This window comes from Castor canadensis, chromosome 2, assembly GCF_047511655.1.
Source record: "Castor canadensis chromosome 2, mCasCan1.hap1v2, whole genome shotgun sequence".
In the NCBI taxonomy this organism is placed as follows: domain Eukaryota; kingdom Metazoa; phylum Chordata; class Mammalia; order Rodentia; family Castoridae; genus Castor; species Castor canadensis.
Window position 1 is genome coordinate 97,231,421 of NC_133387.1, and position 27,983 is coordinate 97,259,403.

Genomic DNA, 27,983 nt, shown 5'->3' on the forward strand with positions numbered 1-27,983 from the left:
TCAGGTTACAATAAAGGCACCTGCACACCCATGTTTATTACAGCATTATTCACAATAGCTAAGCTATGGAAACAGCCAAGATGTCCCATTATTGATGAATGGATTGAGAAAATGTAGTATTTATATTCAATGGCATTTTATTCGGCCATAAAGAGGAATGCAATTTTGTCATTTTCAGGTAAATGGATGGAACTGGAGAATATCATCTTAAGTGAAGTTAGCCAGGTTCAGAAAGCCAAAGGCCACATGTTTTCTCTCACATGTGGAATACAGACCCAATAGAAATATAAACAATATTATGAAAAATGGGCCAAGCAAAGGGGAGGTCACATACAAGAGAGGAAGGGTAAAGGAAGGACATTAAGAATGTGAATATGGTTGATGTACTCCCTAGATAGGAATGAATGTAGAAATTTTAAACCTGCTGAAATCACTGTAAGAGGGGGACTAAGATAAAAGGGAGAAAAATAGAGGGGATGAACCAATTTGGTTTATAATACATATATACATGGAAATGTCACAATGAAACACCCTGTATAGCTATCTTAAATAAACAAAAAAAAATTTTTTTTTTTTTTATAGAAACGGAGAATAGGAAGGCAAAATGGGTTTTGTCAGGGGGGTAAGTACCAGTTGGATGAGGGAGGATATAAGGAAAGGGTGTAGGAGGATGAATGTGGTAGAAATATTATGTACACATGTATGTAAATGGAAAAATGAGACCTGATGAAACTATTCCAGAAATGGGGGGAGAGAGGATAAAGAAGAATGATGAAGGGGGTGAATTCAACTATGAATATATATACGGTAAGAACTTTTTAAAATGTCACAATATATCACCAGTACAACAATTAAAAAATAAATCAATAAAATGGGAAGATGATTTTTACTTTTAAAAAATTCTCAGTTTTTTTAAAAAAACTTAAGTGTATTTTAAATTCCAGTATTATCTTTTAGGATGCTTTGCATTGAGATCTACAAAGGTTTTTCTGTTTGTTTCTTTTGTTTGCTTTTCTGGTAAGCAAAGGAGGGGAAGGAAAGAAGAGAGAGATTTTGAAACAATTACCTTTATTTTCTAGTTATTAGTCTTCTCTTTCATCTTACTCCTCAGCTTTTTTCGGTACTATTAAATTCTGAATATACTTTATTCTGTCCATACTCTGATCAATCTGAACTATCTATTTATCCTTCTCTAAGGCAAAAATCACATGATTAAAACTCTACCACCAACTTCTCACTTTAAGTATAAAACAGCCGAGATTTAAATGCTATAACCACATTAGTAATGTGAATAGAGTATATAATTATTTCAGTTGTGTCATGTTATAATGAACCGGCAAATTTATCCTCACCATCCACCATCCAAATGGGCAAATGAATTCTACAGCCAATCTGTACATGGCAAAACTTTCTATCATAAAAGTAAAGGTATATCATCCTTGGCAAACTTCTTCTAAGAGTAGTTGCTCAGAGTCATGCAACACAATACCATCCAGCAGCTACTATAGGCCAGGCATGATGCCAGCATAATGCTGGCATAGATTCAGAGAGCAAAAACAGACCCCATATGTACTTGCAACCAAGTGGCATTCTGGGAAAAGAAGCAGAAATACACAGACAACCATAGTATCGCTTCAACTGCATGGCCAAGGGAAGGCACAATGTTACATACACCTGAATACGAGCACTATGCCTAGGCCAGAGAGATCTGGCGAGCTTTCCCAGGAAAGTGACTGAGCTGCAGTATGACTATGAGTCAGTGAAGTGAAAAGAGGGGAGAACATTCTAGACTGACAGGAAGGAGACTGGGTATCTGCAGCACACAAACCAAGGAGAAATTTGGTGGAAGTGGCAGTTAGAAGCAGGGAGGGCACCACAGACCCCTGTGGTTCACGATAAAGACCATTTCCCTCTTTATCTTTAGAACAGTGGGAAGAGACTGAAGGATGCTGACATGATCTGATCTGTATTTTGATTGCCATGGGGAGACTAGGTCATTCACAATGGAAGGGAGAAGCCAGTAAGAAGACTGCTGCAGTGGCTCAGAGAAAAGACTATGGCAGTTTGGGCAAGATCAACAATGAAAATGAGTATTTGGAAGATTCAAGCTGACAGGACAGGTGCCAGTACTGTGCTAGATCTGTGAGTGCATTAATTCTCAAACTTCTCACATGTGACATACATGTCAGCAGAGAGAAATGTGCTTCAATACAGAATATTGAAGCATACAGAAATTTGTCCAAAATCCAGTTGGTAAATAAAATCAGAACCTAAACCCATGGTTATTTGGGTTCAAAGCCAACTACAAAATTGTATAAAAATTAGAAATACAGTTTTTAAAAAAAGGAGTCTGCATAATGAAGTTTCAAAACTTGAAAGCTTCTGGATCTATTTTATCAAAATACCAAGAGATGAGATCTGATGAAGAACATGGCCTTAAGATTTCTACTTAATAAAATATTCTTTTAAGTTTTACACTCATAGATGACATGTGAGGAAGCCATACCAATCTCAACATATCGACTTGGCAAATCTCTCATCTCACTGGCATGCCGTTCCTTCACTGAGCATATCTGGAAAATAAATTCACAGGTTAGGGATACTCTACTCATCTGGTGGAAAACTCTCCTTAACATTTACTCAACTATGATACTTTGATTAAATTAATCACTTAGCCATGAAAATGGAGCACTTAAATGATAGAAATTAATTTGAATGATATAAAGCAATCATTACTTATATTCTCCAATAAGGTCACATTCAAGCACAAAAAAAAGAAAGAAAACTTTATGATAGCTTTGATGTGTTTCTAATGACCCCTCCTCTGAAACCGTACTTAAGGAACAGAACATGTACACTATAGTGGTCCCACAAGCTTATACTTCTTAGTGATACTGTGGCATCTTATGTTGTCCAAGAACACTATGTATGCACAATGATAAAATCACCTGTGATACATTTCTTAGAATGCATCCCTATTATTAAGCCATTTTTGACTATATTTCTATCACCATTCAAATAAAGCCATAGAAAAAGTATATAACCAAAACTGGCTGATCTGAACAATGTTCACATTAGATCTTATGTCCCTGGTTATGTATTAGTAATTCATTTCACTGCTATTAAATAATACTTTGCAAAAGTGGCATGTGCCTTTCTTATGTCATATGTATTATAACCAGTGTGTTAAATAATTTAAATCTGGGATTGGCAACCATATCCCAGCTCCTAGCCTGTTTTTGTTGAGGTCCATAAGGTAAAAATAGTTTTCAGTTTTTTAAGGAAAGAAAGGGAGAGGGGAGAAAGCAGCAAGTTCACAGTACATCTAATACTTTTACTACTAGCAATTTACAGAAAGTTTGCCAATCTTTATTTTAAATTATATGTGTTAAATGGGGTAGAAACACACACACACACACACACACACACACACACACACACATACATACACACACACACACACACACAGCCCACCTTATTCGTGGACTTATTACATGAAGTTTTAACCAAGCATAGCCAAAAATAATAATTTAAAAAAATCAGAGAAATTTCAAAACCAAAAAATTTAGAATTTTCTCTCTCTGCCCTTCCCACCCCCTCACATACAAACAAAAGACAACAAACATGTATTTTAACAATGTTTGTTTTAGGTTGATATGACTATGGATATTTTCTATCTTCTTTGCTGTACTTTCTGAAGTGAATATACTCAATTTTGTAATAAGGAAACTTTTTACAAACTCAGCTATCCACATAAGAATGAAACTGAGGCTAAGTACTAATCCTAGACAACTTCTGTCAGTGATCAGGTTGTTTTTGTTTTTGTTTTTTATTTTAATAGCTGCTACCCTAGTATAGCTATACTTTGGAAAATTCTAAAGTAGAAAAAACTCAAAGGGGAAAACAAACATTGCTTGTTGTCCCAGCACAAAAATAACATCATTACCAGACTTCTTTTTTATGGGAGCAACTATTAACCCAACGACTTACTACAAATAATGTATTACCTAAATATTCTTCTACCATGTAATTCTTTAATGTCATTACAACATTTTATTATAGGAAAGTACTATAATTTACTTGACTGATCTTTTTCGGCCATTTGATTTTTTTTATTTTATTTTTTTTTATTTTATTTTATTTATTATTAATTAAATAATTAATAAATAAATTTTATTTATTTTATTTTATATTTTTTTATTTTATTTTATTTTATTACTTTATCGTAAGCAATAGTATAGTCAACAAACTTAAAGATAAAACTTTTAGGACTTTTGTTCCCTTAGGATGAAGTTCTAGAATGGACAGATCAATGGGTTCAAGCACTTTAGGTATTATTGTTTATTTAATACATACATCTACATTGCTGTCTAGCAACACTGTAGCAACTCAGGGAATGCACAAGAAAACATGCTTTGCCTCAACCAGGACACAAACCCATGGCTGTTGAAGCTTAAGTCTCCACTTAGGAATGACTATATCTTCCCTTGTTTCATTTGATTTGAAGTATGGGACTAAAGCAAATGTAATAGTAATATTAGCTAGCATTTTTTGAGTAACTACTGGGCCAGTCCTGAGTTAAGGTTATTTTGTTAGATTATGAAGTAGGGGAGACATACAAATGAGGTATTATACCAAAGTGTGATGGGGAAGCAGAAGCATGCACTGGTAGGGCTGGAAGACTTCCTGGAAGAAGTGACATGTAAGTTGAAGCAGAAAAGAGACACACAGATCAGTATGACAGTTCTGAGCCTTCAAAAGGAAGGTCAGACAGACAGAAATAGAGGAGCCAGGGCAAGCAGGGGCAGAGTTGAACTGGAGAGGAATATGGGGACTGGATTATGAGAATCATGGTAGTCATGTTAAGGATCAGCTGCCATATGGAGGAGAATTCCTTATGCGGTTTTCAGAGGAGACTCACACCACTGACCCACACTCTAGATAGATTATTCTAGCTGCACTATTTAAGACAGAATTAAGGGGGGCAAAACCAGAGCAGTAAAGACTTGCTAGGAAGACACAGAAAGGTAGACAGATTTGAGTGATGCTGACTGAACTTGATGACTGACTGGGCCTCTACCAATCCTCAGATACTACTGAAAGGCAACATGAACATGCTAAATCTAGAGATGAAAACACTGAGGCTGTGAACATTGCCCAACACTACAGGCCTAGGGTTGGAACTTGCAGCAAGGCTGGAATGTAGGCCATCAATCTCTCTATGGTTAGGATATATGGCACTAATGACAGCAAGGCCATAGCTCTACTCCACCCCTCATCTGTTCTCTGGTCTGATCTCTTAGCCCCATATCTCTGCCTTGAGGTGGGAAGCAACAGGTATGGAGAATGCACAGGTAAACGCTACCATAAGCTCAAGTCCTGCATAGAGCAGATCAATAATTTAAAGAGCCCTTCCCATGGACAGGAAGACTGTCACCCATGAGCACTAATCTGCTGCATCCAATTGCCGCTCCTCTACTTCTCTGCATGGAAACAAAACAGGCATCTCAAGTGGACACCCCCCCCCCAAAAAAAAATGCCTGCCTATTTCTCTTTAAAGATGTTCTATCAGGCAGGTGCTGGTGGCTCACACCTGTAATCCTAGCTACTGAGGAGGCAGAGATCAGGAGGATCGCGGTTCAAAGCTAACCTGGGCAAATAGTTCGCAAGACCCTATCTAGAAAAACCCATTACAATTAAAAAGGAGGTAGGGGGTGGCTGCTGGAGTAGGCCTAGTTCAAACCCCTGTACCAAAAAAAAAAAAAAAAAAAAAAAAAAAGTTCTATCGACAGTTGTTCCCATTCTAGTTAAACCTGGATTCATCCTCCAGTTCCTTAGGTGACTGTTGACTTTTCTTTTTTTCTTATACCTATGCCCAATCATCAATGAGTATAGTAGGATCTACTCAAACTATATTCAGAATCCAGTCTTTCTCATCAGCATCAGTGTATTTATATGAGAAGACATTATTTTACTGAATGACTGCAAAAGTCTACTGCTTGGTCTCCCCTCTTTCCTATTCCTTTGCTATATGGCTTCACACAGCAACAAGAGTGATCCTTGAAACACAAGTTAGGTCATTTAATTAACTCCACTGCTCAAACTCTCTGCTGGCTTTCCATCTAATTAAAAGCTAATGACTTTCCAAAGGCCTATGAGCCCTGACATAGTATGTTCCTCCATCCCGTCCAACCCAAATCCACATGCACCTCTCTCCCACTAGCTTCATATTTACTCTCTTGTCCACACCTGCTCTACCCTGACAATAATGGCTGCCTTGCTGTTTCTCAAGACACAACAACCATACCCTACCTCAAGGATTCTGCACTACTGCTCCCTGTGCTAACAACCCCATCCTTGTACCCCCACAGGGTTACAACCTTCCACCTTCCAGACTTCTGCCCAAATAACATGTTAGTTATTAGAGGCCACGTCTGTATCACCCATATTAAATGGTGCCTACCCCAAATCCCTTCACCATTATCCTGTTTGAATGCTCTGCTTGGTATTTACATCATCAACACGGTATATTTATTTGCTTTTTTTGATTTGGTCCACCTTCCCTGACTAGAACAAGATTTTTCAAGGGATATATTAATTTAGGGGGATATATTAATTTGTTTGTCTATGTATGTATCTGCAACATAAGAACATTGCCTGGCACATTGCAGGTGTTTGTTAGCCAAGCAAATGAATGAATTAATAGTTAGCTCTAATTATACACTTTATCTTGCTGTTTCTAGTTGTTTTTCTAGAAATAAGACTGCTCTCTTTTTGAGGAAAGACCAAGTGCTCACTTTCCCTTCCCTCAACAGAACTCACCAAGATTCTAAATGGAAAGGTGTTTGATGTACAACTAATTGAGAAAAGAATCCCTAATAAAATGTTGCATTTGACATACATTTTATTGATCTTAATTTGAGCAAAATGAAAGTATATTCATTTCCTATGATGGCTGCTATAACAGATTACCCAACCCAAACTTGGCAGTTTAAAACAACAGAAATGCATTCTCTTATAGTTCTGGAGCTAGAAGTCTCAAATCACTTTTACTGGGTAGAAATCAAGGTGTGGCTGCACTTCCTCTGGAGGCTCTAGGCTGAACTTGTTCTTGGCCTCCTCAAGCATCCATGGCTGCCTCATTCCCCTTGCTGCCTCAGCAGCAGTACTGCTCTGTCTTCCCTACAGTAGCCTTTCTCTCTCCCTCCCTGGCTGCGGTACATGGGATAGCGTTCAGAGTTCAGACAGGTGATTTAGGACAATCTCCTGATTTCTTGTCTTTAATTTAATTGCATCTTCTGCTATATATCTGCTATATATACAGGTGCCTGGCATTAGGACTTGCTGTCTTGGGGCCACTATTTGGCCTAATGAAGAAAAGCACTTCTAGAAACAACTGGTGAACTTGTTATGGGTCGCTGCAGGCTAATTTCATTTCTTTCACCACAAGAAAAGATGAGCACAACTTTAAAAAAAAGAAAAAAGCCATCTGGCCCATTTGTGAAATGTTTAAAAAACCAAGGCCATAAATTATTGGATCACGGACCCCACAAAGGATCCAAAGGGGGATTACTTATTTAATTCTAGAACTACTGGGCACAGTTTCCTTCTTGTCACCCTAAATATGAGTCAGAATATGTTAATAACCTATGAACCCATGTTCAATCTGAAAAGAACCTAAATCATACCAATGTGAGGAGACTGTATCTCAAGTTTAACAGTGGTGGTTTTGAAAATAACAATCATCACATTAATAATTTTTATGTGCTCCCTTTTCACAGATAAGGGAATTTTAAATAGTTATGTCTATTTCCTAACTCTTTGAGAATTCTGTGATGTAACAATGACAGCAAAGATTCATTAAGCAATTATGTCAGGCTTTATGCCAAGCTCTTTACATGATTGCCTCACTTTTTCATCCCCAAAACTTATGAATTGGGAATGACTATATTGCCATTTTACAGAGGGGGATGGTAAGGCTTAGAGAGGGTCATAGGAAGTAAATGGAAAAAATCTCAGGTGTGCCTGACTACACAACCTGAGCTCTTCCATTAAATTATTATTGCTGGGATGCTTTTTCAGACCATATGCACTTCAGCTAAGTTTCAGCTTGTTTTGTTTAAATTAAGTAATATATTTCAAAACAAAAGCAAACAACTTTTGGCTCTAAAATATCTACTATAATAGAAGCACTGGTAGGCATGAAATAAATGTGAATGGGCTCTCAGCCCCCTTTTGTAGAACAGTTAAATTTCATTTACCCAGGAACATAAAGATCATATAATCATATGCCACAATATATTCCCAATTGTTATTACTAATAATAAATCTGGGCCTCTACTCCATCAGTAGTTTTAACTTCTCTCCCCACTGTCAATAGTTCAGATGAAGAAGTTAAGGGTCAAAGGTAAGGAAAATAGAATAAAGAGGAAAACTGGAATGTAACTAACCACATGTTCTATAAATAGCTAAGGCACTGCAATTGGGGTGTGAGAAATTAAAAAAAAAATGGATTAAGGAAGGCAGTGTCATCCTAAACACAGAAAAGTTCAGATTGTTTTGAATGGCACAGAAGAATGTCTCAAAACTTATGGGGCTGGGATGTAGCTTGGTGGTACAGCGCTTGCCTAGCATGCGTGAGGCCTTGGGTTCCATCCCAGCACCAAAAAAGAAAAGAAAAAAAAAAACCTTACGCACCTGAAATAATTTAAGCATTAAATGGTTATTGCATCACCATAATATTCAGGTGAAAATATGTGGGTTCCTCTAAGTCCTTGATGAACTCATATTCCTTTAGACCACCCTCAATGGATGTGAAACAACATGAACTTATTATAAGGACAAGCAAAACAACCTTGATGGAAGTCCCCCAGCCAATAATCAGGGTCACATTGTCCTTCCAGCAGAGGCTGCAGGGATACATATCTGGGCGAAGACTTATATCATCCCGGGGCACATTGGTAATTCTTTGCTTTGAGATGATGTCAAAAATCTTCACACCCTGGAAAATAAAATAGTATTAAGCATCCTCTGCATAGGAGGAAGAAAGTAAAAGAAAATTTATTAACATTCCTTCCTACATGTCACCCATAACCAACACTACAAAATACTGATGGTGTTTACTGGGCGCAACAAGAAGCCACACAGAGATATGCTCTTGATCCAGATGAACCCTGGTAGAACAGAAACCACCACACTTCTTCTGGGACAAAGCATATCTAAGTGGATGGCATAGCTGACTCAAATCCAACACAAATGTGAAATGCACAGATATAAAAAAAATTTATTTCCCAAACAACAGACAAGTAATAGTTCTAATGTTCCACCACAGAAATAAGGTCAATTTATAGAAAAGCTTTGATACTGAAAAACCACCTATATAAAGAAAACTACATTTGACATTTTAAAGTTCTCAAATGGAAACATCAAGTAAGCAGCTAACCAAAAGTGAACCCTAAGATCACAGGTTTATTTACTTTTCTTATAACCCAAGAGAAGAAAAGTTCTGAATCACAATGGGGACATTCCTTTTATTGTTTAAAACTTAATGGAAGTGATTTGTAAAACAATACCTTGAAATTGCAAAAGATAGGCCAATACAAAGACTAGTTTTTAAACTTTCCACTGGCCCCAATTTATATCTAATAAATTTAAAATCAGTGGAATACCAAAAATTATGATTCACTTTCTTAAAGTGGATCTTTAATCATACTCTCTGATTAAACTGGGAGTAAACAGGAAATCAGAAATACTCTGCATTTGTTTCATATCAACTGCTACTTGCCCCGGGCCAATAGGCAAATGGTATTTTCAACAGCACATTCCCAGTGCAGCCCTTCAATTATTAAGATTGCTTTTCATTTTCTTGGCTACTCCCATGCCTCAGGTTTCTTCTTCTAAAAGAGAGTACAGAATGTGTTAGGAATTACCGTATGAAGAAAGTCAAAAGCAATCTAATTTCTTTAACCTTCCAGGTTTGTATCTTTCAGAAATGACAACCATAGCAAGCAGCATCTTGTTCCTTTATCATGGACCTATCAGTCTGGCCTCTTTTCTGCCACTAAGCAAGCATCAGGAAGAACAGAGATGTGATTTTTACCATATTATTGGCCCAGGCAATCAGATGGCCTCTCCACTTCACACTCCGTATGTTCCCTTCCCCTTCGTGCAGAACAGAAGACTTCCATCTGTTCATCCAGGACCGTTCAAACAGGAGCAGCTAGAGGCAAACAGTGTAGCCTGAGAATCGTTTATTAGATTGCTTGCTTACTATTTTTGCCTCTCTATGTGACCAAATAAGAAACAAGACATTCTCAACATTTTAAATGCAGATTTATAGTAGCTGATCTGCATTTTGGAGAAAATTCCCAGTACATTATACACTGCCCTGACCTTGTTTAAAATGGCTTTGGGTGTTGAAGTTACTACAAGGCCAAGCCACAAGATGGCACCAAACTACCAAGATTCATGGAAAATAATGCACATCAGTTAAAAGCTGTGAATTGCAAAAGATAATGCTTGCCTAGGAATTAATTCATTTTGTAAACTGGGAAATCAAAACCTCTTAAGTTTCTTACTAAAAATGTATTATTGTTCATAGATTAATTGTAATAGTTAGAATAAATCTGTTTTTCATTTAACCCAAGATAAATAATTTGACAGTAACTTTTGAGCAGTAATTTGTATCACAAAATAAGGGAAATTTTCTGTAGGATTAAACAGCTTTAAAAAGTTCATAATTAAGCTTAGGAAATGGCTGAAGTGTCAGAGCACCTCCTAGTAAGCATAAGGACTTAAGTTTAAATCCAAGTACTGCCCAAAATAAAATTAAAAAAAACTTACAAGTTCATAGCAGTAGTCTTTTTTAGTGGTATTGCGGTTTTACTCAGGGCCTCCATGCTTGGTTCTACAGCTTGAGCCTTTTTGCTTTTTAGTTATTTTGGGGGTAGAGTCTCTCATTTATGCCCCAGGCTGGGCTGGACCATGATATTCCTATTTAGGTGTGTGCCACCAAGCCCACCTCTTGGTTGAGATAGGGAGTCTCCCAAATTTTTTTTTTTTTTTTTTTTTTTTTGCCCAGGCTGGCCTCCAACCACCATTCTCCCAACTCTACCTCCCAGTAGCTAGGACTCCAGGCATGAGTTTTTATTTTAGGGAAGAATCTGTAACTAAATCTAAAAATCCCATCAGAAATTTTTAATATAAAATATAACTGGTTGATGCCCTCTAATAGTGAAGAAGATAAAGTTCTAGTAATTCATGTATTAAGGACATAATATTTTTCTTGCTACATACAATTTAGATCCTTTAAGAATAAATATTTATGCAATATATAACTCAAGGCATATAACCTGAAATACATGTCTATTCCTTACAAGCAAATGCTGATAACATTACAAAAGAGAACTTTAAACATTTCTATCATTAAAGGCAATTTTAGTTTACCTTAGAATATTTTGTATCCCCACCACCCCACACACACCCCTCCAAAATGATGGGAGAAAACACAAAACCAGAAAGAGTAAATTCACATTTTACTTGTATTCCCTATACATCTCTTTCAATGTTTTCTATAGTAAGAATAGATATAAAATGGGGGGGAGGGGTGTGAAACCCTGGAAATTAATAAGTGTTCAACTTCACAAGTAAGCAGACTCTAGTCACTTTAATATGCTATAAATGTTTGACGTTCTCCATTATCACTGAAAAAGTAAGAAGGCCTCACAACCTCCCCCCTGCAGCCTAGAGGCATGCATTTGCTGAGCATATTAGTTCTGTTTTCCCATTAGTTACATCCTGTACATTCTTAAGGCCTTCTCACTAATCTTGTCCTCTCCCATCTCAGCTGCCACCATGCCTCCCTGACATCAAGTCAGAGACCCTTGTGGGTACCCTCTGTGATTCAGCTTCTTTCTCTGAAATCATACAAATAAAAGAGTCAGGGAGTCTCTGGGTCCAGCCAAATGCAGAAGGATGATGAATGTGCTCAGTATTTTGTCATAAGATAGGTTTGAAACTTAGAAAAGGAGGGCAAAATCTAAGAATATAATTTCTGCTACAAAAGAAAGTCATACTCCACTAAAAACAGGCAGCTAATATCAATTATTTTAAACAAGAGGTATTGATAAGCTCAAAGCATCTATCTTCCACCTATGGCCTGGGACTGGTGGAGGTTATTGAAAGAAAAGGGTAAGGCATCAAAAGCGCTTATTAACCCCATCAGAAGGAATGACTGGCTGGTTGGCTGGAAAACAGCCTGGTAGAACTGAATTCTTTGCCCTCACCAATTCCCACCTAGAAATAACCAATGCAGTATTTAAAAAGGAGGGATAATCCAAGCCTGTATTGAGAATACTAAATATAACCTAAAGTTTCTGTAAAATATGGTAAAAATAAGATCCCAGAAAAGGCCAGGATTTTACTCTTTCCCAGAAAAGGCCTGCCTGGGAAGCAGGTGGTCAGTCAGGTACTAGAATGCCAAAACATTCCCTATGCTGAGTGAAACCAGTCTGGAGGTGATGGGAGTCACTAGCAAATCTCAGCTGAAACACAAAGGCTTAGGCTGCACAGGTGGCATACCACCAGCACTCCAGCTGCCACTTGGTAAGGACAGCTGGCAAGGAAAACAGTCACACTGGCAACAGGACAGCACCATGGAAATTTCAGTATTTGAAAAGAATAAGACTTATTAGAGAGTAAAAGATATATCTCACTCCTGACCCCACAGGAACAAAACATTCTGAAAAGTAGAAGAGAACCTCAAAAGAAAGATCTAACTCTTATCACCATTCTTAATAATTTAATAACAAAGAATAAGAGAAACAAAATGAAGAAGATAAAAAATATTCTCAATCCTTCGTAAAAGAGGAAAATCATACTGCATCCAAAGTATTCTGAACATGAGAATACTCTCACTATAAACCTAAACCTTAAGGGAAAGACCATTGATCTGAAAGATAATGATGAGCAAAAACAGAAATGCATGCACTTGCCACATGGCACAAAACAAAACACTTCACTGAAGTATTTAAAAAGGGGATTAAATAAAGACACATTATGTTCCTGGATAATTCACAAAACTCACTGAAGAGTGTTAAGTCTCACTAAATTAATCTTTGATTTAATGCCAGGCCAAAAAAAACCTCCAAAGGTATTATTTTAGAAATTACAATAGTGCTAAAAACCTAATTTGTGAAAACAATAGAAAAAATTTTGGTGAGAGGGGTGGATTTGCCTTGCCAGATAGCAAACCATTTTTTAAAAATTAACAGCCAAAACAGTACAGCAATGGTCCCAGAACTGACAGATGAAAGGAAAAGAAAAGAAGAAAGAGATAAAGATGAATCAAAATGAAGTCACCGGGCCTAGAGATGGAGGTGGAGTTATGTAAAGGGGAAGCAGCGACTTCATACTACTGAGCACACCCTTCTGGAGGACCCAAAACTCTAAGCATTGCATTGCGAACCCAAAGCTCTAAGTCACCTCAGAAGTTCTTACCTAAAAACTGAAGTTAAGAAATGATCAGGCAAATGAGTAAAGCAGTCTGCAAAGCTATTTATAACAACCACAAAGGACTAAAGACTGAGAAATGCTTGACATAATGTGGTATGTCTACACAAATGAAGACTACGTATTCATTTTTAAGCAATTTTATGTATACTCATTAACAAAGACAGAGGACATATTAAATTAAAAATCAAATTATAAGCATTTCATAAGATGCCTCTCAAATAAAATATGAAATGTGTATCTACATATGAGTGTGTATCTATATATGCTGGCAGGAGATTTTATATTGAGTATTTCTATTTTATAATTATTCTGTACTGAACATGTGGATTCTTTTTATAATGCTGCCACGCTAATGAGGATGGATATGACATTCTCTTATTTTACATTCCAGTTAATTTAGGGAAATAGTTGAAACAATAAAACAATATAGAAACTTACTAGAATGTGAAGAAGAAATGTTTGAGGCATACCCAGCATGTATTAGAATTAATTTACATAAACCATCCTTACTTTCTAAAGAAAATATTTAACTTCTTTGGAAAATCACTAATAAAATCTTGTTGCAATTCAAGTGAAAATCTAAACTCACTCCTCTGAGTCCCTTCTGAGGCATGTAGTGGCTTCTGGTTATAGGAGGAAGCTAAGTAAGGTTGCTGGACTCTGGCTTCCCTTTGTCTCCTGTTCTAGCTCCAAGGAAAACTTCCAGCAGAGAGCAGGAAGAAAAGGAAGGAAAGAAGAATTCTGAACTCAGTCCATCTCAGGATTGATTCAACAAAGCTTGTGTATCCTGCTCTGACACAGAATCAAAGCAGCAAAGAAGCTTCTCCTTCAATGTTAACAATTTTAAATGTGATTCATGTTGCTTTTCTGATGTTTTTCAAATATCAATAGTTCTAATCACTTTACCTTTATGTTTTATGGAAGAAAAAAATAAGAAAGTATCTGTAAATAAATAGGCTTACATGTATTAGGGAAGAACATCACTTAGGAGAATTCTTTAGTAAGTCAAGTAATTTCCCTCCAATTTCATAGTTCTGAATAGGTTTTATGGTTACGCTAGTTTGATAACAGTACAATGAGACCTGTATTAGTGTATCTTGTTCACAGGGATCCATGTGTCAACTGTGCTACCTTGCCTCTCCCCAGGAAACTGTAAATGCACTGGGGAAAGGGACCATATCTTATACATTGTAGACATATAGGCATGATAAATATTAAATACAAATTTAATGTTTAAGGTGAGGTCCACTTACCTGAATTCTTTTCCTGCTTTGTAGCAAACACTATGTTTGCTACAGGTGGAGTTATGTAACTACTCAAAATCCTTCTTCAGTTCCTAAGCCCATCTTTAGTTAGTAAGTGTTCCTAAACTATTTAAAACACACTGGAATCTGTCTTAAGATTAAAAACAATTAAAGGAAAGAACTCTGGGACTGATCCATACAATGAACACATCTTCACTTTCAGAAAGGGTATTCACTTCTACTTTCCTATGTCCAACTCCTGCAATGACCACCTAGTATTACCCTTGGCTCAAGGCAAGAGAGTATAATTTGTATTCAAATTGTCAAAAATTAAAACTTACTTTTAAGGTTAGTCCTCCCCAATTCAGTTTAAGTCATCACAGCTCCCTTATTTCAGGGACACAAACTGGCTATCCATTTGGCTTGCACAAATTATCTGTGTGCCTGCAAAAGGCTCTCTGACACCTAACCTGCTTCTTTCCTCAATGGCAACTTGCTGGCTCCATGGAGCATTTCTTTCTGCCTTTCCTCACACCCCGACTTTTAGCCTCTACTAATGAGTCCAATTTTCTAATCCTTACATAGTATTAAACCATAAATGCCAGCTAGTAATTATGGAATCATTTGCATTCTTATATTTATGCAGGATGACTTATAGTATTTACTCTGTATAGCAGACCTTCACACAGCAGAGAAGGAACAAGATGATTCACTTTCCATTTGCTTTTTTATCCTTATCTATGGGAATCTTGAGCTGAAACATTTTCTGGCAGGAATGCCAAAGAAAGTTCTGTTTTTGGTGATTTAAGAAAAGATAAACTACTTTTCTTGCAAACATTCTACACTAATTTAACTACTACAAAGCTATCTGCCTCTATTTCACTGACATTTAATAAAATCCATTTCTTTCTTCTACTCATAAAACTGCCTAGGGACCTACTGAGCACGAATGTTCTACAAAGCATTTTAGGGGGTAAGCCATTGAACAAACTACCCTTAAAAGCAGCTGGTTAATTTATTTGGTTCATCTTCCATATCCTGTAATATTGAATTGTCATTATCACAATACTGAGAGCAATTTAAGCTCAATGGGAGCTAAGTACATAGAGAGGAAAAGCTGTTTCCAAGAGGTCTATTTTTTTTCTTGGAGAAAGTATTTCAGGGCTTTATTTCCCATAAATCCACATTCGGGCAGTCAGCACTCTCAGTACTTATATTTCAATAGGAGCCCTCACATCTAGCAATATACTTTATTCTCCTATGTTTCGTGCTGATAAATCTATCTAGTGCTTTCCTACAATACAGAATTGTTTAAGGATGTACATTTCAGAGTTTCCTACACATACAGCAAGACTCTTCTATCAGGCTGAAATAAAGCCACAGATTCTGGTAGCCAAGGGTTATCATTACCCATCACCCACTCTCCCCCAATACAGGAAAAGAGTATAATTGGCCCTGTTTTGATCATCTTATGATATTTCAAGTTTATGAATCACTTGTCTCCTCTAGGTTTTTTCAACACTAGCAATGCTGCTTGCTTTGAGGCAGGTAAAAAAGTAGGAACAACTACGGAGGGGCATCAGTACCATGGAAAGTCTTCGATGTCAGCTGCATTCCTATGTGGGCTTGGAAGAATCAGATTCCATAGAAGATAACCTCTGCTAGATCAGAGAAGATACTGGAGCTCAAGATAGTAAAAAAGAAGAAAAATAAAATGGAAAATCCAAAAAATTGGAACCCAATGAGACAGTCTCAGTAAAAAAAGAAAGACAAAAGGTATAATGATGGGGAAGACTTGTCACGGGACTTAAACAGTTAAGATCTGAAAAAAAAAAGAATGAAATTTAAAAGTCAAGAAGGGAAGTGAGGAAAACATTAACATTGTGAAGAAGGCCTGGAATGGTGGTTTGAATCTTGCAGAGGCAGGAGTGGCCAAGAACCCAGGGGAGCAGGGAAGTGCCCTTGTGTTACATCCTGCTGTGACTCAGGACCCAAGTTTAAAACACACTTTTCTAAACATCACTTACATCAAGACAGAGTCAATTTAGCAACCAAAATAAATCCAAGTTTAGAGTTCAGAGTGAACCAAAAGAAGCTAAATACTAGAGATATATCCTTTATATTAAAGAACCAAAGATACCTATGCACCCATGTTTAATGCAGCACTTTGCAATAGCCAAGTCATGGAATCAGCCTAGGTGAATGAAAATGTGGCATATATACACAATGGAGTATTATTCATTATTAGTCAGCCATTAAGAAAAATGAAATTATGTCATTTGCAGCAAAATTGATGGAAGTGGAGAATATCATATTATGTAAGTGAGTCAGATTCACAAAGACAATTACTGCATGTTTCTCTCATACATGGAATCTAAAAAAGACAAAAGATAAAGACATGAAGGCAGAAAGGGGACCATTATGGAATAGGAAGGGGACCAGCAGAAGGAAGGATAAGGGAAGGTAATGGGGTAAATACAATCAAAGTATCTTATATACATATGTGAAAATGTCAAAATGAAACCCAGTTTTGTACATTAATATACATTATTGAAACCTAGACATGACAGATACATCTCTATGTATCTACCTACCCTCCTTATGGGTTGAAAACTCAGCTGTACTCAGTATGTGAAGTAGGCTCCTATTTAAATTTGTGATCTGTAATTTCTACACATACAATTGTCACAATTGCAAATATGATTTCAGATATGACTGGAGCATTTATTAATAGCTCCATTATTAAAAGAAAATCTTCTGTATATATCACAAAGGCTTAACAGAGCTGGTTGTTAATGCCAAATAGTCTGGATTTATTTTTTAGTTTACAGTCATCAAAGGATACATTTCTAGGGCTGGGCTCAAGATCGGACCCCTTCAGTAGCAGGATAGAGAAAACACAAAAGTCATCCAGTGGGTGATTAAACTTAATTAATGCCCTGTGCAGTAAACAAGTAGTTCTAATTCTAAATACATATTATCTCAATTGTAGATGGATGATGGAGGGATATTTTTGTACAGTAAGTATATAAAAAGGAAATACAAAACTGCTAAGACTTAAAAAACTTTAAATGTTACCTGAACACATGGGTTTATATATTTGAACAGCATTTCACTCAATTCAAAATAAGGCAAAAGGGGGAAATAAAATAAAGATCAGGACACTATCTTTGGAAGAAACCAAGTCAAATAAGCCAGTATTCACACTTTATAATCCACTCTCTTGTCATCGCATGGGAATCTGGGCTGTAAGTGGGCACACTGGCCAGTCAGTGGTAAACTTCCACGGAAGTGACACACCGAAGGGGAAGAAGAAAGACTCATCCAGGGGTTAACATATATCCACTCTCTCCTTACACACTGCTGTGTCTATCTAAAGTTTCATTTAGACTCCTACATGGTGTCTCCCTGTGAACAAGAATAATTATTCCACATTTTGCCAAAATTGGAGAAAAGGCTGCAGGCTACTCAGTAAGCAGCAATAATCTGTGCTAAAACTGACAATAAATATCAAGTCTTCATTGTCCTGGCTTCTATGGTAATCTTAAAAGCTGCCTAAGCAAAGAATACAAATAAACCATGAAGGAAAATATAGAAATGACTAATAAATAAAATGCTCAAATAAAAATCCATGATAAGTAAAGGACATTGCAAAATATTAGATAGCAAAGAGGATATGATGAAGTAGGTACTCACACATAGCTGGTATAAACTGGTATGTTTCCTGGAACGTAAACTCACTTGGCAATATGTATCGAATGCTTAAAAATTAATCAGAACCTTAGTAACTTAGCTTAGTAATTTTAATCCTAGTAATCAGTGCTAGGAAAATATCCAGAAAAAATGACCAAAGCTCATGCCCAAAATTTCCTGAATCTGCACAGCAAACAAATCAACTGTGTGAGGAGACAACTTACAGAATGGGAGAAACTTTTCTGCCAGGTGTTCATCTGACAGAGGATTATTATCTAGAATATATAAAGAACACCAAAAGAAAACGTAATCCAATCAATACACAGACAAACTGAACAAACCTTTCTCAAAGAAGAAGCATAAATGTTCAATAAGTATATGAAAAAAATGCTTACTATCTTTAACAATCAGGAAAATACAAATAAAAACTACATTGAGATTTTATCTCACCTCAAGTAGAATGGCTATTATTAAAAAAAAGTGCTGGAGAGGATAAGGGGGAAAAAGAAACTTTATATACTGTTAGTGGGAATGTAAATTAGTCCAGCCACTATGGAAAACACTATGGTGGTTCTTTAAAAAAACTAAAAATTGAGTTACCATATCATCCAGCTATACCATTCCAGGTGGTATATATGCCTGTGGAAAGAAGTCAGCAAAAAAGAGATACCTACCTACACACTCATCTTCATCCCTGCACTATTCATAACAGCCAAGTTATAGAATCAGCCTAGGTGACCATCAGCAGGTGAATGGCTAAAGAAAAGATGGTGTATATATACAACAATGGAGTTTTACTCAGCCACAATGAAAAACAAAATCATGTCACTTGCAGGAAAATGTATGGAACTGCAGTTAAGTGAAGTAAAACAGACACAAGAAGGAAAGTATAGCGTGTTTTGCATTTTTTTTAATTTGGAAAATAAGGGGAAAAAAAGATAACCTGAAAGTATGAGAGGGACAATTAAAAAAAAAGTATGAGAGGGAAAATAAGGGGAAAAAAAGATAACCTGAAAGTATGAGAGGGACAATTAGGGAAGGGGGAGGAGGACAGAGGGAAGGGGGAGGAGGACAGAGGGAAGAAGAGAAAGGGTGAAAGAGAGGGCTAGGGAGGGTAGACATGATCATAGCGTGATATATGCACATATGGAAATGTTACAGTAAAATAGAACCCAGTAATTTATACAATCAATGTGTAATAATTATAATTTTAAAATGATTTATAGCTTTACCACAGCCTGATTTTTGCCAACCAAGCACTGGATACAAGTCAAAGCTCCAAAAATAGAACAGCTAACAAAAGCTCCAAAAATAGAATAGCTAACAAAGCTAAAAAAATAGAATAGCTAACTAACTAAAAATAGAATAGATAACAAAACTGTATGTAAAATAGCTTACATACATTATACATGGTTCCACAGGATGGAATATTATGCAACTATTGAGCAACACAGCTAACAACAGACTTCAACAACGTAAGGAATTTCATATGCTGCACAATGTTAAGTTAAAACAAGATCTAAAATAGTTGAGATTTTATAATGATGACTTTATTATTATAAAAGTAAAGCATGCTTACAATTAAAAAGTAAAAACAAATACCAATGAAGCCTAGAAAAAATATTCATAACCCTGCCCTGTTACAATACTACTAATAATGATTTTGTGTATAATCTACCATGAATATAACCACACATACATAATTGTATTTCCACAAAAATGCAATCAGAACAAAAGCAATCTAGCAAATGTTGGGTATTTTACTTGTTTCCACTGAGAAAGAGAAAAGCTGACAGCCAGGAGCTGTCCTGGCATTCACAGCAGGCCTTGGTGGTATGCTGGCGAATATAAACAATTTCACAAAACACAAACGTCAGGCAAGGCCACTCCATGACCAAGAATCACGACACAAACAAGACCATTCCATACTCATGTCTGAACGAACATTCTCCATAATAACCACACACATACACCCTGGCTAAAATAAGAGACTGCTGCTTCTTTGCCAGTTACATAGTCCTTTCTCCTTTTGGGTAAGATTTGCTAAAATACCCAGTACACAATTACTTTTGCTTCCTGACAGAATCTAATCTGGAACAAACCCAAATTTCCTTAAATTTCCCCCAAGTCACCTCCCACCAGGCCTGGTCCTACAATACCTTCTTTCCAATATCCTGTTCCTAACACCCCATGGGGATCCTCCTGATGACCTTAGGCTGCAGGGCACTGAAGTCACTATTGTTAGACATTTAGCTTGTCCTAATTAAGCCTGAGAGGAATTATGGCTGCAAATGAGTTCATAAATTAAAAACAAACAAAACCAACCAATCAAGGGCGGGGGGAGAGTCCAAAATGGTTAAAGAAAATAATACAGAATTACCTCACAGTGAAACTTACATACGTTATACATGTGCACATTTTTCCCTCTCAAATGACTCAGAATACTTATTTTTTCCTACCAACTTACCATTCTAATTAATATTACTAGCTGCATTGCATCCACCAGGGAGGTGCAATACCTATCACCCACCATTCCTGAAGTCAAGACTCTATGTGTGCACAGTACTAGCACACATAGCATTCAAGCAGCAGACTCAAGTCAAGTATGCTTGTGAAATGACTCAGTTTGTATAGGTGATGCCAAGTAATGATAGCTGCAATAAAAACTCCTTGCTTTACTCAGTCTTAACAAAGAAAGGAAGGAAGAGAATCTTTCCATGTTAAAGGCAGTCACTGGTATTAAGCTCCATTAAACAAACAAACAAACATGGTGAGCATGTCTCAACTAGGTGCTGATTCTACAACTGAAATATGTAAAAGAAGATAATATCAGCAAGGAGCAAAGATGGTTTGATTGCTTCAGGAAGTGAGAAAGTGGGGTTAACTTCAGAACTCTGTGAGAAGTTGTGATCAACAGAGAAACATAAAAAAAATTCTTCCATTCTTAATAGGCAATTGATGGGTGTGTACCAAGGAAAGGGAAAAGAAGCTGGGATGGATCCATCTCTCACACCATCCCTTGCTGATACCATTCAAAGTCTTTGGGAATCCCACCACACATTGACCTCAAAAATGCAAATGATACCTGAAACAAATGAAAAGTTATAAAAGTAATTTTAAAATGATTGTTTTTTTGTGGCAGTACTGGGGTTTGAACCCAGGGCCTCATGCTTGCTAGGCAGGCATTCTTATGGTTTGACCCATTCCACCAGCCCCTAAAAATGCTTATTTTTGAGACTGAAAACGATGGCTCTTTTATGCAATGGATTCCTATTTTTATGGTTTTGTTTTGTTTTTTTGGGTGGTACTTGGATTTGAACTTGCACTCGCTAGGCAGGCATTGTACTACTTGAGCCACACTTCCAGCCTGGATTCCTATTTTTAGACTTGACCAGTCCAGAGCATCTAGGAAAACCCACCAAAACATACCTTAACAATAGAACTATCTGACAATTTGGTTTTACATTAAAAAATGTAAAATGGGGGATTGTGAAGGTTACATTTGTGTTTTACTCCCTATTAACTGGTGGCATTTTCAATTATGGTATATTGCCAGCATAAAACAAATTTCTAGGAATGGAACCAAACTTATAACACAATATGCAGGAAAAAAATAATGGTATTTATTTACAATGGTGCAACATGTAACCATTAGGACATGAATTTGGTGGCTGTCTGAGGTTTAATATTGACTTGACTAGTAAGCCTTAAAATGTGTATTTTTATTTTTAAAAATGCTCACTGGATTCACTTAAAGATACAATGGTAAAGACTGTGTGAGAAATTGTGCCCGTAGAAGGTTCCAGTGATGAAGCATCTGACAGCTTGCAGAAGTATTTTAGACAGTCAAACCTTGGATAGTAGACAGAAAAGGATAAACTAGTGTTAAAATCCTGCCAACCATAAGAATCCAGATCCAATCAGACTAGAAGATAATCAAACACATCAGGAAATGCCTCTACATTCATGTTTAGTGATTGCAGTGGCAAGAAAAGACTTCTTTGACAACCTCAATTCTAAAAGTATTTCCATTTGGGTTGGAGGAAACGTAGAGGTGTTGGTTAAAGGGTACAGACTTTCAGTTTTAAGATGAGCAATGCCTGGGGATCTAATGTACAGTATAATGACTACAGTTAATAAAACTATATTGGATAACTGATATTTATTAAGCGAGTGTATCTTAAGTGTTCTTATCACACAAATAAAAAGGTAACAAATGGGAAGTAATGGATATGTTAATGACCTTGGTTGTGGCAACCATTTTATAACAATACACATATCAAAAACATTGTACACATTAAACATATACAATTTTTGTTTGTCAAACATGCCTCAATAAAAACAATCTTAAAAATAATCTTGAAGAAATTTAATTATATTTTTAAGAAGCTGTTCCATTGGATTGCTTTCAGGAAGGATTCAAATAGTACATGTTATTTGCAGATCACCACTGAAAGCTTATAGAAGCTACATAATATTAACATACCTGTCCTTCACGTCACAGACCTTCTGCCCTAAACAACTGACGTGCTTTTCCTCATTTCATTCACATAGGTCCTTTCCTTGTTTACTGACTGTCATTTCCCACCTTACAAAGCACCTTGTCGCCAGATCCCCTCATTCTGCCCCACTACAAATCCCACTACTATCTCATTTCTAAAAATGAACTGCACTGCAAACAGTATCATGACAATTTAATAATCTGTCAAACTAGTAGAACCAGTTATTATGAAGCCTATTTCAGAGTTCAAAGGTAAATGCTGTATGAAGTTAAGGTTTATCTTGCTGACAGAGAAAGTTGTACAATTAAAAAGAAAAAATCTGACAAGATCCACTTGACAGATTTATTTCTAAAGTAGAAACTTCATTGGCTATGCTCATATATTAGAATTCTTGCTACACAAGGTTATACTACAAAAAAATTGGTTCATGTGTTTCTAAATTTCTCTCTAATGGCACTTGGAGAGATATACTTTTCTTTTTTAAATTCAACATGGAAACAAAATAGAATTTAGAATAAGGTTTTTATGCTCATAGGTCAAGCAATGGAGTTCATAAATCTAACTATGGCATTCAACTACTAAGAAGCTACTTTGAAAATCTAAAGAGGTTACAGCAGACAGAATGATAGTCTCCTATTCCCAGTTCCTGTGGATAAGGAGCTATCTTTAAAGACCTAAGAAGCTTGAACCATAAAAAGGAAATGCCTACAAATGTGTCAAACAACAGTTTTAGGGATTTTCTGCTATATTACTGTGGTTTGCAGCATTATTTTGAAATGTGTGTTCTAATTACTTCAATTTTTTTATAGAAATCAAAACTTTAACAACGTTAAAGCAAATATATTAAATTAGACATCTTTCAACTATTCTTATAAATGACATAAGTAACTCTTTGTAGGATCTCCACTTTTCTATATGGCCCCTCTCATCTTTGGGCCACTTTAGCCCACAGTTGTCAGAAATCTGTGTGTAATTTCAAGGACTATCTAATTGACTGCTCTGCAGATCAGTGTTCTTAAGGGCCAAGAATGCCCTTGCTGCACAGCACATCTGGTTAGCCTTTGCTCTGATTTTCCTGAAGATTAAATTATCTCTTAAATGCAGAGGGTCTTAGCCTCTCAGTCATATGATAGCTGTTTTCATTCTTGCCCCCTACATGATGTGCCTTCAGCTCTGAACAGAGGACTCTTCTTACCCACAACACGATAGCTGCAAGATCAAGGTGAAACACTGGGCTCTTCAAACTTGCTCTGCTAATTTATGGTTATACTTTGCATTGCAGTTGAAATGATTAGAATTGCTTTTGGACCAACAGAATTTTTGTTTTTCTTGGTTTTCAATGGTATAAACTTCCATAACTCAGTTATGAAAGAGCAGCGCCTCGTAAAAATTTTCCAACACTTTTCAAATGGAAGTAATCATCTCACAATAATCCTCATTTCTTAATGTCATCTTCTAAAAGCTTAGTTTTAAAAAACAAAGACATATTTCTTAATGAAATTAGCAAAATACTTCCTAAAATATCTTCAAGTAAATAGATCTATTTCAAAACAAATAGAACACACTAACATCAAAAGATAAGTGACTTTTAGAAGCACACACTGAACTATACAGAAGAAGGAAGTTCTCTGGGGATTTTTGCAAACCATACCAATCTGGTGCATATTTTGAATATCTCACTTAACTGTACACAAAGTATCATAATAGCATATTAAATTAATGCTACTTTTTACTACTTACAAAGTACACGTTTACATGATAAACTTTAATAGATTCAAATCCTCAAACATGTTGGGGAAATTATGACAGCTTTTTCTTTTTTGATGGTGCTGGGGTTTGAACTGATAGTCCAGTGCTTTTTAGACAAACTCTCTCCTACTTAAGCAATGTCCCCAAGTCTGTTTGCTTTGGTGATGTTTCAGAAAAGGTCTCACAATGTTTGCCAGGGCTGACCTCAGAACATGATCCATTACAGGCATGCACAACCAAGCACCACTTGTTTTTGAGATAGTGTCATGCTAACTTTTTTGCATAAACTGACCTCAAATTGCAGTCCTCCCATTTTGGCCTCCCAAGTATATGGGATTACAGATGTGAGCAACCATGCCCACCCAGCCTTATATTGACTTTTTAAAAGTGAAGAACCCAGGGCCAAGCACAGTGGCTTATGCCTATAATCCCAGTTGTTGTGGAGATGGAGATAGGGAGGATTGTGGCTTGAGGCCAGGACACACAAAGTTTGCGAGGCCCCATCTCAACAATAAGTTGGGCATAGTGGTTCATGCTTTAAATCCAAGCTATGCGGGAGGCATAAATAGAAGGACTGCAGTCCAAGCCAGTCTGGGCAAAAACGGGCTATGGGTGTGGTCTAGGTGGTACAATGCCTAACTAGCAAGTGTGAAGCCAAGTTCAAACCTCAGTACCACTCAAAAAAAGGATGGGAGGAGGGAGGGAAGAACTCAATAATAAAAATGTTTAAAATGTAATAGTAATTATTAATTTATCATCCTATAAGTAATTAAGTAATTATAGCAAACTCAGTGGCTCTAAAATGTAAAATGTGTACTGATCCATTGATAGACACATAGATCAACAGAAATGAGATCCAGGAACAAACCAAGTATACTAAGTCTTGTATATAAAATCATTTTTAATTAAAATTTTCACCAGATGACCTGAACTGTTTTTATTTAATCCTATTTTATACAAGATAAACATCTTTTTGTGCTTGAAAAGAGATGTCCACAGATGATTTTCTGGAGAACTGAATAGGGAAAAAGAAAACACGGGTCAAGCAGTCAATGGGAGCCACTGTGGGAACCACACCTCTGACATTCTCACATCATCAACATTTGGGGACGTCTGCTTATTTTATTGCTTATCATAATGTCCATCTTTCTATAAATTCCAAGTTCTTCCCACATGACCTCACCAACACTTAAGTGGCCAGATTATTGTTTTTCCTGCAATGTTCAAGAAGTCACTCAATGAGGTCTGATCCAAACTGCCAAATTCACACAGTTCTTCCTACAGATGCCTACAAATGATGTTCAGCACTAAGTAGAAGGATGAACAACGTGTTATTGACAGTTAACCCAGGTATCCTGCAGGTACCCAAGAAATTTAGCAGCAAAATTAATTTGGTAAGCTTGATGAGACTACAGCTATCCCTCAAAGTATAAAAGCCATTATTAGACTTCAAAAATATAATGATTATTAAGAACAAAAACCCACACTGGAAAACTTCGCCCTCAGATTATAAATCCTACACTTGGACATCAACATTCTTATTATCTCTCATATGTTCTTTTATTTAAAAACCCAGAGATCTCTAATACCTGAGGAGGAAAGAAAGGAGAAAGAGAAAAAAAAAATCTCTTGTTAATAAAATAAAAATTAACTTACGCTTTCTGCAGAGAGGTTCTTTGATTTCAGAATTTACTGTATCTATAAGCAGAAAGATGTTCACGCATAAAAGGTTTCACTTCCTTATTTTTAAATAGCACTGAGATAATCAAATGTGTCACGAAAATGTCAATAAAGAGTAGCCTTAATGGTCCTAAAATTATACCAAAGCCACCAGGTGCCAGTGGCTCATGCCTGTAATCCTAGCTACTTGGGAGACAGAGATCAGGAGGACTGTGGTTTGAGGGCAGACCAGACAAATAGTTTGTAAGACCCTATCGCAAAAACACCCAACACAAAAAAGGGCTGGCAGAGTGGCTTAAATGGCGGAGTGCCTTGCCTAGCAAGGGTGAGCCCCTGAGTTCAAACACTAGTACCACCAAAGAAATGTTTTCTTTTTAAATCAAATTCTACAAGGGATTTTCTACAAAAGGGGGGAAAAGACCTTAGTTAAATTACTTTGTCATTATTTTTAAATATACCTCTTTTTTGTGTGGGGAATGATATTTCAAATCTCCAGGTGGCAGGTGGACTAACACCTGTCTCACTTGCTACATACCAACTTCAAAGGAAGGTAGTGAGAAACACTGAGGCAACAACCACCCCCAGAAATGATGGCTTGACAATTTCATTATATTTTTCCTTCTCAAAGTATCTCCTAAAGAATAGTCAAATATTAAAACCATTAAAAGTAAACTATGGAGCAAACAGAACACCCCTCAAAAGCTATCATCCTGGTAGAGATACACAGTATTTACCTTCTTCCCTCCGGTCACAAACTGCTTGCAACTGGATCTCACAAAATGTGGGTGCACAGCAATGATCTGCAAGAGAAAAAGGACTCACCTTGGTTTAAGAGTTACAGAATGAAACACCATTTTGTGCAGCACAATCTAACACTAACCTGCTACACTGGTAGGAGGTCATATGTTCAGGTAATACTCTATAGCACCTGAGGCATCTGAGTTCTGCTCTATGTGAAAGATTTCTTCTCTGAAGCCAGGTCAAAGATCCTAGACCAGAATGAATGAGTTCCAGTTTTTAACTGAGTGAAGACCCCTCTGAACAGACACTCCCTCTAGGGAGGTCCTTCAAGGCAGCAGGATGTCACAATTATTTGTAACTAAATACAATGACAGAAGAAACCCAAAGAAGGAATGACTACCTCATTGTCCAAGGTGACTCCAATGATGGACGTTACAAATTTGGAACAGGTGAAACAACGCATCTTCAGAGGTAATGTGCCATATACCAACCCCTGTCTGTGGGAGACTACAGAGGCATAGGAGCTAACCATTCAGGACCTAAGCTACCCATGACCTAAATTTCTGTCCCCATGGTTCTCAGCTTCTTCCCATTCAGTCAGTCTCCTCTAGCCCCTTGCTGCACACAACTCTCCCAAGGCTACTTCACCATTCCTTGTTACTGCTACCAGCTTTATGATCCCACAACATCATTAACATGGTAGCATGTGTATGAAGGGGCTGAGAGCGAGGAGGGCAACAATCAAGTTCTAGGGGCTCCAATCAGCACAGCTCCATCTGTTATGGCTGTAAGCCTATGTATATTCTGCCTTCTTACCTTTTGAATTCAACTATACATAAAATCAGCAGCTTAACAATTTTTG

General features: G+C 36.8%; 1 protein-coding gene across 1 annotated transcript in view; it reads right to left on the reverse strand.

Moving 5' to 3' along the window:
* The window catches only part of Vps41 (VPS41 subunit of HOPS complex), a 162,324-nt gene that overhangs the window by 67,768 nt on the left and 66,573 nt on the right, over nucleotides 1-27,983 (reverse strand). The window contains exons 7-10 of the mRNA XM_074065353.1: nucleotides 27,115-27,180; nucleotides 10,100-10,219; nucleotides 8,855-9,001; nucleotides 2,507-2,573 (exon numbers count right to left, since the gene is read on the reverse strand). Coding sequence (XP_073921454.1) covers nucleotides 2,507-2,573; nucleotides 8,855-9,001; nucleotides 10,100-10,219; nucleotides 27,115-27,180 — 400 coding nt within the window. The remainder of the gene's footprint in view (nucleotides 1-2,506; nucleotides 2,574-8,854; nucleotides 9,002-10,099; nucleotides 10,220-27,114; nucleotides 27,181-27,983) is intronic.